General features: G+C 34.3%; 2 protein-coding genes across 10 annotated transcripts in view; one reads left to right on the forward strand and one right to left on the reverse strand.

Moving 5' to 3' along the window:
• The window catches only part of LOC126855043 (putative sodium-dependent multivitamin transporter), a 132786-nt gene extending 126547 nt beyond the window's left edge, over positions 1-6239 (forward strand). For 2 of the 3 annotated variants that reach the window (XM_050602379.1, XM_050602377.1), the window contains 6 exons: positions 2298-2429; positions 3164-3385; positions 3688-4031; positions 4181-4300; positions 4370-5035; positions 5823-6239. In XM_050602379.1, coding sequence (XP_050458336.1) covers positions 2364-2429; positions 3164-3385; positions 3688-4031; positions 4181-4300; positions 4370-5035; positions 5823-6072 — 1668 coding nt within the window. In that variant the 5' untranslated portion in view covers positions 2298-2363 and the 3' untranslated portion in view covers positions 6073-6239. Of the gene's footprint in view, positions 1-1872; positions 2055-2297; positions 2430-3163; positions 3386-3687; positions 4032-4180; positions 4301-4369; positions 5036-5822 lie in introns of those variants that run through there. The other variant, XM_050602378.1, reaches the window with a different exon arrangement.
• Positions 1-13789, reverse strand: part of LOC126855031 (tensin-1) — a 154850-nt gene that overhangs the window by 122235 nt on the left and 18826 nt on the right. The window lies entirely within an intron of this gene.

Here is a 13789-nt window from a genome sequence, read left to right on the forward strand (position 1 = left end):
CATATGGCAAATGTGAAAAAACTCAATATCGACGAGAGTTCATAATTACATGTCTATAACGAGCATGATCAATTAACGCTTTACGATTATTTGATTTGTTTGTACAAGAGGTGAAATTTATAAACAAATATATTTTTATTTAATATACTAATAAATCTAGATTTATTTTTTATTATGTAAAATTAATCTTTTTTTAAGAAAATTATATCTAAGAGAACATTTTTTTATGTATCTCAAAAGCGAGATATTTCTTTGAATATATTTAATTAATATAAAGCAAGGAGATTATAAGATCGAGAATATGTTTTTTTTCCAAATAAAATAAAATTCGCGAACAAAATTTGCATTATCTTTGAATTAAAGCATACAGCTGCTTCACGACCGATATATTTTCCCTTGTCAAATTATCGAAAGCAGTCTACGCATCCGGATAATATCGACAAATTACGTGGAGCGAGAGTGGTTAACACACGGTAAATTTCGATTGACCGTAGGGGTCAATGATTGGTCGATCAAGTTCAGCAGTCAGTTAGCCGACAGTTAGTCTGCTGTCGTCTGGCTAACGACTTAATGACGGGAATTCACCACTTACGAGTTCCTCTTTTTCTCCCCCATTCTCTCTGGCCTTTTCTCTCTCTCTTCCTCTTTCTCTTTCCGTTCCTCTTTTGTTCATAGTTCTCTCTCTCTCTCTCTCTCTCTCGTTGGCAATGCTATTCGCGTAAAACAACACAGTCGACAGACCAGTAACTATGTCGAAAATTAGTTGCCACTTAAATGAGATCGTCATTAACCTTTATTGTGCCACATCAACTAGTTATATTGGAAAAAGTAAAATATTCAAGCAAGAATACATATTAAAGTATATATACGATATAATAATAGAGTTCTAGTCTTTTCAACTGCAGCTTCAAAAAAAGATTTTTTTTTCCTTTCGCGTTTTAAATAATATGATTTTAATTAAAAGCAATATCTCTAACATGTGTTGAAAGAGAGACTTTAGCGTAGACTTAATTATCATCAATTAAATTTATTATCTTTCGAATTCAAAAAATATATCCGGAACTTGTTACTATTGTTACTAATCTATGCAAAAGTCTGACGAATGATTAATACTAGTGCGTTAAAACACTAATGTATGTGTATTAGATATAAATACTACGCGATATAATAGTAATAAAGACAATTTAAATCAATGCAGTTATATTTACTATTTGATTAATATCAAAATTAAATGTATCTTTAGGTGAATAGTCTTTACTTGTTACATTTTTTTTATTTTCATCGCTGCTAAGTGAATCGATCCATACGAACGGTTGGCGTGTAAAGATAATAATTTCGAACGCTATCATTGACGGCACATTAAATTAAGGCTAAGCCTTATCTGATGATTGCAATCTAATCTTTCCTCAGGTCTAATGTACTTTAACTGATATATATATATATATATATATATATATATATATATATATATATCAATATTATAATCATTTATCGATCGTCACTGTTCAATATTTATAAAAATTGCTAATTCAGCATTTTTAAATATCAAAAAATATCTTTTTTATATTACATAATATTAATGTATTTGTAACATATTTGTAATATATATGCGTATTTAAATTTATAATTTGAATTCATCTCTGCTAAATGAATCGCTAATATTCACAATATTTCCGCAAATAAATTTTTCTTTTAATTAGCAGTTAGTATTAAACAGCATGTTACTACATCTAATTTACCGATGAAAATTTCATACTTTGCGTGCTTCAGCGCTAAAGATGCCGAGCAATTCTTTACGTAATATATCGTTTCTTTTTCTGCGTTTTGCATGTTGATGGGAGCGGACACATTCGTTAGTAGGAGTTTGTCGAACACTCATAAACATTTGGATTTCGTACTCCGTGTTTTCAAAAGTGTACAAAAAAATTATTTAAATTTTTTATCTTAATTAATGAAAATTTCGGCCAGAAGTTAATTTATTTGAATTGAAGTTTTAAAGTTGAACTTTCTGCCTCTCAAGTGAATGGTGCAAGTGTAAATTTTACAAGATGGATGTAAGTTCTAATAGGCATTGAATTAGTTTCAAATAATTTAGCAAAAATTGATTATATTATCACTGCCTTATAAATTTTGAAATATTTAAGAAAATGATTTAACGTTACACATTTTTTACACGTATCTTATAATCATTGTATTACAGCTAGATATGTTTTAATATTAAATCACATTTAAAAATTCTGTCTAAAATTTTTACTAAAAATTTTTCAATAGATCAATAAAGAGAAATTTGCTTATAGACATCAATTACCGGGAGCGAAACCCACAGATTGCAATGGCAGGATTATCTTGTGATTAGCGTAATCATGTTAATTTCCGTCATCATAGGGATTTACTATCGATTCAGCGGTGGTCGACAACGTACGGCAGAGGTCAGTTTCTATAAAATAAATTTTTATGTGGCAAATCGATTCGGCATTAAATTCATGCGATCGCGATAATCCGCACATAAATCATATCAACGCATATTATGCAATCAATCTTGTTTCGCGATAAATACTATGATCTGCGTAAATTACAGCAACTGCTAATAAATTTAATTTTTAATCAAAATTTTTTCAAAATCCTCGACGGATTAATCAATGTTCCACTATAATTTAACATGATAATTCAACGAGATGCGCTAATCGGTAACATATAAATCTCGTAAATATCGAAGTAATTTTTTACAAAGTTTATATTGCAATTATAAAGATATAAATTTTCTTATTTTTCTTTTATTAAGAAAGAAAAGTGCTCAGTATAATTGTGTCAAACAAAATTTTCCTTAACCAAAAACGCCTTTCATAATTTTATCAAAGTAAAATCCATTAATTTATTTAAACTAATGTTTTAATAAAAAACGTAAATAAATATTTTATTTATTAAAATAAATATGTAAATAGATTGTGTTTTAGTCTTTTGGCGCTTAATACGAGTTGAGTTATTACATAGAATATTTCGAAGATCTTTCCTTAGAAATAAAATAATACCAAGTGTCAATTAATTTTACTCGTCGTAATGATGCAGAAAAATTTTGTGGAATTGCCATGCATTAGAAATAAAAAATATTCTGAGTACAAAACTGTTGCTTAATCTACAATTATCGTACAATTATCATTGACAGGAATACTTTACTGCGGACAGTTCGATGGGTGTCCTTCCTCTCTCGATCGCCATGATGGCCTCCCACATATCGGCAATTAGTATGCTCGGAATGAGTGGGGAAACTTATATCCGCGGCATGTTTCTTGTAATATTATATCTGAGCGGTATTTTCACCGTGCCAATCATAGCCTTCTGCTATCTACCAGTCTTTTTCGAGGTGCAGGTCGTAAGCATCTACGAGGTAATTGTCAAATAATTGCTCGGAATATTGTCTACTAGTTTCGACGTTGTTCTGTTCGAAGACGGCCAGTTGCGCAAAACATATGTATATGTTATAATTAAATAAAAATTAATTTACAAATATAAATTAATCGAAAATTTTTTAAATATCTGAATCAAATTGCAAAATAATTTTTTTATTTCGAATAAATCTGTTATTAAAGAAATTATTAAAACACAAGGAAATTTTATGCTTTTATTTATGTTAAAAAAAGGAAGTGAGATTATTATTTTGCAAATTTCTGACTTTTTTTTTTCTTTTAGTATCTGGAGAAACGATTTGGATTATATGTGCGATTGCTGGTAAGCGCGGCAAATTTTATCGAGACGATGTTACTGACCGGTGTGATGCTGTATGCTCCTTCATTAGCTCTCGAGGCCACCGCAGGATTATCGAGTCTTATGAGCATCTTGGTACTCGCCACAATTTGTACCTTCTATTCCACGATAGGTGGTATCAAAGCAGTACTAGTCACCGATATCTTCCAGGGCTTGCTTATGATCGTTGCTCTTAGCGTTATCATCTTAATTGTTGCTATGGAGATTGATGGAGGAATCGGTGGTATTTGGCGTATTGCTCTGGAAGGGAATCGACTTGATGTCTCCAAGTAAGATAATCGATATAGAGCTATTTTATGTGTGTGTTCTTCTAAGAATAATATATTATTCAAAGATATATTTATTTACTACTATATAAACTCATCTCCAAATAATAAAAGTGATAAGAATATTAATAATTTTTATTTTTTTTTTTTAGCGTGAGTTTGGATCCAACTGTTCAGTACACGTGGTGGAGTCTTTTGATCGGCGGAGGATCGATAAGTCTATCTTTTCTTGCAGTGAATCAAGTGCAAGTTCAACGTTTAATGACTGTTAAGTACGTTTATATTTATTCTGCGCAAGAATATTCAGCATATTTTGTGATAATTATTTTTCATTTTTTTAGAAGCGCAAAAGTGGCTATGAATGCCCTACTGCTGTGTGGTCCTTTCATCGCACTAGTAGGTTTCTTAACATGTTTCACCGGATTGGCTCTATATGCAATCTACAGGGAATGCGACCCTGTGGCCTCCGGAAAGATCACTACCTACGACAAAATAGTGCCGTTTTTCACTGCGGAGAGATTGTCACCTGGATTGATCGGACTGATCGTATCCGGCATTTTCAGCGCTAGCTTGAGCACGATTTCTGCTATGATGAACTCGTTGGCGGCGGTGGCGCTCGAGGATTACGTTAAGCCGCTGCATCGAAAGTTCGGGGTGGACTTTTCTGATAAGAAAGCCACCTTCACAGCCAAAACTCTTACTTTTTTAAATGGCATTATTTGCCTGTTCTTAGCATTGTTGGCGAAGACGATGGGTAGGCTGGTTGCCGTCGCCTTTAGCATCCACGGAGCTATTGGCGGACCCATTCTGGGTATCTTCACTCTCGGAATGTTGTGTGAGAGTGCTAACGAGATAGGAACCATCATTGGCATGATTACGGCGTTGATCGTTTGTATGTGGGCCGCTTTTGGGCATCCGAAACCACCCGTCCCGGCGTTACCGGTATCGATCGAAGGGTGCGCGAATTCTTCAGCATTGATGCTCGCTGAACAGATGAAGCTCAACAGGTACGATATTTTCAGAAATCATCGTAAATGATGCATGTAGCGTTCAATTAATATTTATCAAATTTTACAAATAATTAAATTGCACTTTTCTACGATATTAAAAGTATAAAATATGTGTTAAAAATTTAGACTTCATATTTATTTATCTTATGCGTTCAAGTGCATTGTAAATGACACATATTAATTGAGATAAATAAATAAGAGAGAAAAAACAATTTGGCAGCACATGGCACAAAACATAAAATAATTCAAATATTGATATATGAATGATCGATATATTGTATATTGTCTTATCGCGACTATTCAAAATTCTCGATTAATGTTGTTATGGGCGCAAGAATATTTTGTACCGCAGTAATTAGGTGCGAGTTAAACACCACTTTCCGATTTCTTTTACGCTCAGCGCTTTCTCATGGACGATAAGCTCGCTATTCGACATTCCCACGGCGGTAAATAACGCTAATTGCACCGTTAATAAACTGAAATTACGGTTGTCCCGTGGAATCCTCTCCGCGCTGTTATTAGCGGGATTAGATATATTATTGCTTTCTCTTTGTCGGCGGACACTTGCGTAAATCGACGGCTCTATTTTCAACGATGCAAGAAAGATTGGGAAGCTGTCTGCGCGAAAAAGTCGTAAAAATGAATGATCTTTTTTAACTGAAATAATCTCTCTATACTAGTACATAGTAACTCAAATTTACTTCACTCTCTCTCTCTCTCTCTCTCTCTCTCTGGCGTACGTAATTTAATTACGAATGATATTGTTATCTTTTTTTTTTTGCAGTACTGTAGAAGCAGACGAATCGTCGTATTTCTACCTCTATCGTATCTCCTATTTATGGTATAATCCTATGGGATTGATAATTACTTTAGTGGTTGGATACACGGCGAGCTATGTAGTACGGCTTATTCAACGCGGAAGCATTATTGAACATGATCCAAGTTTGTTTATGCCATTTGTGGCCGCCAGGATCAGACGGCGACGCCAAGACGCGCAGAAAACTACAAACAGCCAGATCTTTGTTCTATCCTAGCCATATAAAATGAGGCTTTTTTAGTTAAATATGATAAATAATTATTTATAAATGAATATATGTTACACAGGTCGAGCGAACGATAAAATGATCCAGGGTGCTTAATACTATAAAGATAATTGACTGATTCTGTTATTGTAAGAAAATAAAGCTAAAAATGAAGCTTATTTTAATATTCGTTTATATATATATATATATATATATATATATATATATATATATGTTCCATAACTTATTTTTATTAAAATGGTCTTTTATTAAAATAATGTAAGAGTTGTTATAAATAAAATAATTTTGATAGTTAAATAAATTGAATATCTCTATATACAATTACTTATAATAATAATAATAATTATTATTAATAAAATTGCCTATATTTCTCTTTATTATATTAAATAAATATTAATAACACTTTATTCTTATTTTGTTTATCTTAATATTTATATATTGCGTGTGAATAATAATATATAATATATATTTATATATTAAATTGATAATACAATTAACGTCCACATACACACATACATGGTAATATTATTAAACACATCTCAACGATGCAACTAAGTTTTATTTGACAGACAATTTTTGCCTTGTCGATTTATGCAATTATGGCTACAGAGCTATTATCCCCCAATTATAAGGTAAGCGAAAACCTGTCTGTAAATCGGCGACAGTAACTTGATGAATGTACCCTCGAATGAGATTCACGCGTACCAGTTTTTCGACGGCGGCTTCGTCTCTGCATTAATTTGCAATTTAACGAGCGCTGATTGGCGGAAAAGGATGATAGTGTGAGTATGTATGTATCGATTCGACGACGACGACGACGAACCAATGATTTAAAGGATTCCATTACGCTGCTGCCGAAATTGGCGCGACTTATCTCGTAATCGTTTACGACGAATTACCGTGTCGAGTACGGGCAAGCTTTTAATTTGTTTAATTGAAGTTCATCTGCGCAGCGAAACGTTGTTATTCTTTGCGTGACGTTTAATTGAACGATCAAAGAATGAAGCAGTAATTGATACATTGCTGAATTTGTGTTCACAAATTTCAAGCTACAAGAAAAACGCCACACTTTCTTGTAATTTTACAGTGATATCTCTTCAAATTTTCAAAATGCCGTAAATTTAAATGAGGCACGATAATATATAAGTTTTATTCTCGAAGAATTAATCATCAAGAATTTTTCTTGTTATCTCTTTTCTCGATGTCAATTTCTTTCATTTATCTTAAAACTGGCGCCAGAGAAATTTTGAATGAAATGAAGAATTTTAATAAAATACGGCTACACATAAAATTGACGCGATCAATGTATCGCAATAAATAACACCTTCAAAATCCCACTCACGTTGAAAAAATAATACTTCCAAAATACACGACTCGTAAACTCTACGAATTGAAACGCAAACCAATTTTCCTCGCGCGCGATCCACCCCGGAACTTATCACCCTAATCTACACGGGAAATTCACCGTTATCACGTATGCATCGCATTGCATTTTCACGACGACTAGACTTGCTAGCAACGCGAAGGAGTTGAGCTGAGAGAACTGTCGGTGGATCCCGGAGGACGATACCTGTAGAAATGCGCATACATACGTACGAGCACACAATGGTTAGAACTTTCTTTCCACCCCCGCGATTCACGAACTTGCATTTGAAATTGAAATCACGTGGATCCCGTGGTCTTTCGGCTTCGTACGCGCCCGATCTTGATCATCGTCGCGTTCCTCTTTTTATTTCTTCCCTTTCTCTCTCTTTCCTCTTCCTGCCCTTTTTAGTCATCCCTTTTTCCTGCCACATCCATTCTCGCTGCTCGCTCGAGTTGTGTGAATATGCATGAGTTATCTGGCGCGCGGCCAGGACGAATTTCAAAGCAGAAATCCTACCGACCGGTTCACTCATCGACGCGGCCGGACGTGTTTACGTTGCGACCAACTGTTTATTCGGAAGGGATGGAAGAGAAACTCTCTGAAGTCTTCGAGGATTTCGCGGTTGAATTTATTCAGGGCCTTAAGACCGGACAATGGAACGGTAAAGCGTTACCTCCATGACTTGTAATATCTCATTCAGACTCTCTATATACGCTGCTGATGTGCGATGTGCTTATAAAAAATGTGATATAAATTGCAATTGCTAAAATCAATAAAGTTATTCCAACTATATTTAACACAATAGTTTTAGATAAAAGAGAAAGAAAGAAAATATATAAATGTAAGATAAAAAGTCATTTTTATTAGACCATCATTGATATTATTGTGTTTTTCAATTTTGGGAGAGCGATCGCGATTCGAAAATATTCGCTACGTCGAAAAGTTTACATCTCGTGCCGAATCCTGGGTCTTTCGCGATAACCTATGCAAAAGACAGTTCGTGCATACGAGCGATGCGGAATTTTCAGCGGTGTAGCCGACCCATGTATTATAGAAAATACGATATCCATCTCCTTGTCAAGTTCCGCGGATTTTACGGTGCGATACCTGGTTGCCGTAAAAACGATAGGAAACAACGGTTTGTGAGAATCGCATGTAACATGCATGCTGTTTAAAAAGCCTTATTTAACAAAACCCAGAATAATTTTTAGACAACAGCTAACCCTTTACATAAGAAGAGAAAATTTATATATATTATTTTCAATTTAAAATATATCCTAAATCCTTAAAATGTTCTTTAGAATTTAAACCCCTTTTATTGAGATTTCACTGTTATCTTTGCAAATCTCGATATTACGAACGGAAATATCATCTTTTGTCTTTTGCCTGGGATCAAATCCACGATCGACGTTGTACCTATTGGTCGACATCTAGACACGTTATTACGAAAAATGCCTCGAGGTCTTTGCTGCAACGGACGGTGCAAGTTACGAGATGGTCAGTTGCGGTTGCAGCGTGCCCTTCCGGCCGATTTAACGGCAAAACCATCCGACAGGCGGTTCTCTTATCTCGAGCTTAAGTGCAGCTTGGAACTCGCCACCGCGTCCCGATCGTAACGGCGCGTTGGGATTCACGAAGCGAGCCGTGTGAAATGACGGCTACCGGGAAGAACGCGGCGCAGGGGCGGATTTAATGCACCACGAACGATCCTGAATTGACTTGTAAAACGGAAAGAGTAAATCGCGCTCGCGGGAGAATATCGATCCCCGCCCGTTTCAGATATGGACGTCGGCTCATATGTTATCTCGCGGGAGATGGAAATACACGATGTGCGGAAATACATGAAGCCATGGGAAATATGGTAGTTCCTTGTCCAAGCCTGAGGTTAAAATATGCGATATATATTATATATACATATACGTATATTATGATATATTTCCGACATATTACGGTGGAAAAGGTGAATTTGATTCGTTTTATAAATTTTCAATTTAATTTCAGAATCTAGCAATCTAAAACTATGCTGAATATAATATTAAGTAGAAATGAATAAAATATTATTAATAATAGTTTAATCTATCTAACGTACAGCCTACACGCACAAGAAACATTTCAATTGCATATTTGCAATTGAAATTATGGAGACACAATATGTCTTATAGTGTTAGTTTATGGATCGCCCCTCTGGCGATGCAGCTGATACTTGCATCTGCTGCGATCTTGTTGCTCTACCGCATTTATTGTGCGAGGTATTTGCTAGCACTTTGTCGGCGAGCTCGTTATAGCAGCCGAGAGGTGTCCGACGTATCGAACTCGATCGGTCCTATTGTTAGCGGGCGTAGTCACGCAACAGATACTCGATCGTTTCGTCCGGCAATTCGTTTCTTCTAGCCCTTCAACTGACAGATCATTTTTCCTCTAGACACGTTTTAAAAACAGTTTTTGCTTTGTGTAATCGTCGCAACATCTTACGCGACTTATCATTTTACTCTCCATCTAGCACATCGTCGATTGACATTCGAGATATGTAGAAAAATCACATTTTGTAATTAAAAAAAAGAATAGAATTTTTCTGATTCGCAAATTTTGTTTAATTACACAACACACTCTGGTATAATTATAAATTTCTTGATAGCGAATATAATAATTCACGATACGCTGAGAAATTTACGCAACAGTGATTTTCACTGCCACCCATGATGGTGATGACATTACGCATCGTGTGTATTTACGGCCGGAAGGGAAGTTGTCAGTCACAACACACTCGTAACTGTGATACTATGTAACATTCGGCGCAGCTTTGAAAAACAACCCTTAATCATTTTAAGGTTCCTCCGTCGGGGAGAGCTGTTCAAACAGCAGGTCGACCGATATTCTCACGCGCCCTTTTTAAAATATGGGTGCGTCTGTGTCAACAAACAGCCACCTTTTAGACACGACTTCTCTTCAACGCGCGGTAATCGTTCGTTATCGTGAGCCAGGCGTGTCGATTACGTTTTAACTCGTGAAGCACGTGTCTGCCGATGACACATACGGCAAAGGACGCTGTTCAACCGTGTGAGATTAATTATCCTCGATTGTGGAACTCGATTTTTCCTGCACGGAAATGGCGTAAATTATAGCGCTGTATTATGTATGCCGCATTATTCGCGGAAAATAGGTTTGGTTGATAATGCATTTAATGATCTTTAATTGAAGCAGAAGTTATAACATTTACAAATTGGAACATAGTGCATAGTTAAACATATTTTGCAATTGTGATAAAATATTTATAGTTTAGAAACATATATATATATATATATATATATATATATATATATATATATATATATATATACACCTCTAACTATAATTAATCAATTGTATAGTGACCTACAACTTTAACATTTATTTTCAATTTGATATAAAAATTTATATAAATTTATTATGATACTGCAAGAGTGCACTTTATTAAACATGCATAAAATGTAAATTTTCTTGAATGACATTCTGCGACATGCACCGGGGAAGGATTGTGCATAATTTTCTCCTATTGAAACGTGGCGTTTTACATACGTGAGTATTTGTACAATGCGTAGCAAGTATGTATTTGTCGAAGATTTACAATCGTGACATTTTGCTTGTTAATATGAAATTAATTTGCCGCTATAAATTATACTTTTTGCGATACCGTTATAATAATAGTCTCTTCGAAAGGTCGAATGAGGATATACACTGCACCAAAGATTGCACACGCGAGTTGGAAAGTGCTGCGATCTTTAATACGCTCCTCTTGACTTCTCGGATAATTTGTCAGTACGGCGCGTGGAAATTATGAAGAACGACTCATTTTCTCCGGGTGAGAAAACTGCGTCGAGTCAATTTCACCGATATAATCGCAAATATTGTGCCGCGCGCGAGAAACACCGTTTTCAACAAACGCATCAATTTACTCGCATCGATATCGCTTTTGCGCCAATCGATTGCGACGTAATAACGCCAGAATAGACTTTAATTAAATAAATTACAACCTTGTGTCCGCACTCAACCTGCATTGTAAGCGCGATTATCGGTAAGATCGAGATAATACTAGATTCTGAAATAATGCAATAGGTGCGCCGCAAAAAGTCATTTCATTGCGGCTCTAAGATATTATTTAATTAAATATAATATCTATTAGTTTGTAAATATAAGCAGAATAATTATAGGCTTCCAGTATTTCGCTATCGGCAATTTCATAAGAAATAAAGCTTATATAATATCTAATTTTTCTAATACTTCATATTTCGATGAGAAAGTTCTTTTTTATTGATCCATAAATTTTTTTTCGCAAATTAGATATTTGTCAGAGGTGCATATTACATAACTTTTAAGAAAATATCAGTTTTTTAAATTATTTTAAGTGCGCGTATATATTTTAAAAAATTACACATTTTGATTAATTACATTACGATCGTTATATTTTTAATTACATTTAGATTAATTACATTACGATCGTTTGAAAAAATCGACCATTGCATTTAAATCGCAAAGACCGCAAAGACCAATCGCTCGTAAATTAACCTTTATCAGCAATCAGAAAATTCGATTTCCGCATGTAAGAGGTAAGAGCTATGAGCACAACGTCGACGTACGCAGCGGCGTTCTTCAAAGCAGTGCGTGTGTACGTCATGTGTGTGTGTGTGTGCGCGGAACGATCGCGTAAAACCGTTCACCGTGAATTCCAAACGAGCTCGTCTACAAAGTCTCGTTGATTAAAAAGGTATCGCCATATCTTCCTTAAAGAGTTTGCAATAAAGAAAGTGCAATGGTTTGTGTGTGCGTATATATTCCGTCGTAAATGTAAGTCACGTCGGAAATAGTTCAGATTATTGTTTAATAGAAACGCATGGCGCGTCAGTGACCGATTTCGAGAATCCCGTATCATTTTGGCACGTTTCCGCAGCTTACGTAATGCGGTCGTTGCACCGAACCGTCTAAAATTAACGGCTAGTTGAATTCTACACGCATTATATTGTCGTGCAAGCGCCAATTGCTATTATTTTCAGGGATTACGAACGAGAATAATATTTCCGCAAATCTAAGTATAAAATTCCTTCAGCTGTTTTAATATCAAATTCAAAAGAACGATTTAGAAGCATTGTAATATAATTTATGCCATTTGTTAATGAAATCTATTGTCATTGAGTTTGAAAAATTCTCTGACATGAAATGGACATTTAAATAGTCTTGCACGAAAGAAAAACGCGAAACTTTCTGCATAACAATGCACGCTATAAATCGAATCAAGTACAAACAGCATTTCCTGTAAGGACGCGACAGCGGATACTTTGTTCGCACAAATACAATTTAGTACCACGGCATACATCATTGCATCTGAGACTCGTGCTGGACCTTTGCATGGTCGTTAACGCGTAAAGCAAAAGAGAAAATCCATCAACGTCTAATAGGACCATTGTTTTTCGCGACGAGTAAATTGTTATTGCTCTTAAAAGAACAGAAAAGAATTTGTGCACGTAAGATCGCGCAAAAAAAAAACAGTAAAAAAGAAAAAAAGAAAATAAATATACTAAAAGGGTTAAAACTTTTAAATCCTATGACAATAAGCAAAATGGATGAAATGTTAAATATTAAACATGTTTTAATACCATTTGAATGATTATTATAAGTTAAAATAATGCAAAATGTTTTTTAAAGTGAAATTTTAATATTATGTGACATTAAAAATATTTATTTTATACTATTATAAAAATTAATATATATTTTTAATTTATTTTTCTATGCATTTTAAATAATATGCACTTGTGTTTTGCAGTTCAAAAGTTGTTATAACACATATAGAGAACGAACAACCGCAAACACACATTTAGCAAAACTATTTTTTTTTTTCATTAAGTTTAACACTATATACTTTGTTGTAAAAACTATGGAACGATAACTTTCAAGTTATATTTATTTAATATATAAATTTTTAAAGAAATTTATTTTATTTTAAATATTACATTTTATTACTCATTAATATAGATAAAATGTGTGAATATGTGTACGTATGTTATTGAATCCTTAATAAAGAAAGAACCAATGGCAATTATTTAAAAAAGGAGTCAAGAATTTGACGATACATGTTACTTAAGGTAAAATAAAAATTACACTTGCAGTAAATGATCCGAAAATAATTCATTTAATGATCTAATCTATGATAACCTATCTTCCCTATTCGAGAATAAGAAAGAGGTAAGCTTGAAGGTTTGAGTCTAACAATAAGTGACAAAACATGGCTGACGTAGTTGTTTACCGTTGTTGCTCTCCACCGAACGTAACGACGGAAGCACTTAGCGCGATATCCTAAACCTAAACGTTCGA

This window comes from Cataglyphis hispanica, chromosome 15 (assembly GCF_021464435.1).
Source record: "Cataglyphis hispanica isolate Lineage 1 chromosome 15, ULB_Chis1_1.0, whole genome shotgun sequence".
Classification (NCBI taxonomy): Eukaryota; Metazoa; Arthropoda; class Insecta; order Hymenoptera; family Formicidae; genus Cataglyphis; species Cataglyphis hispanica.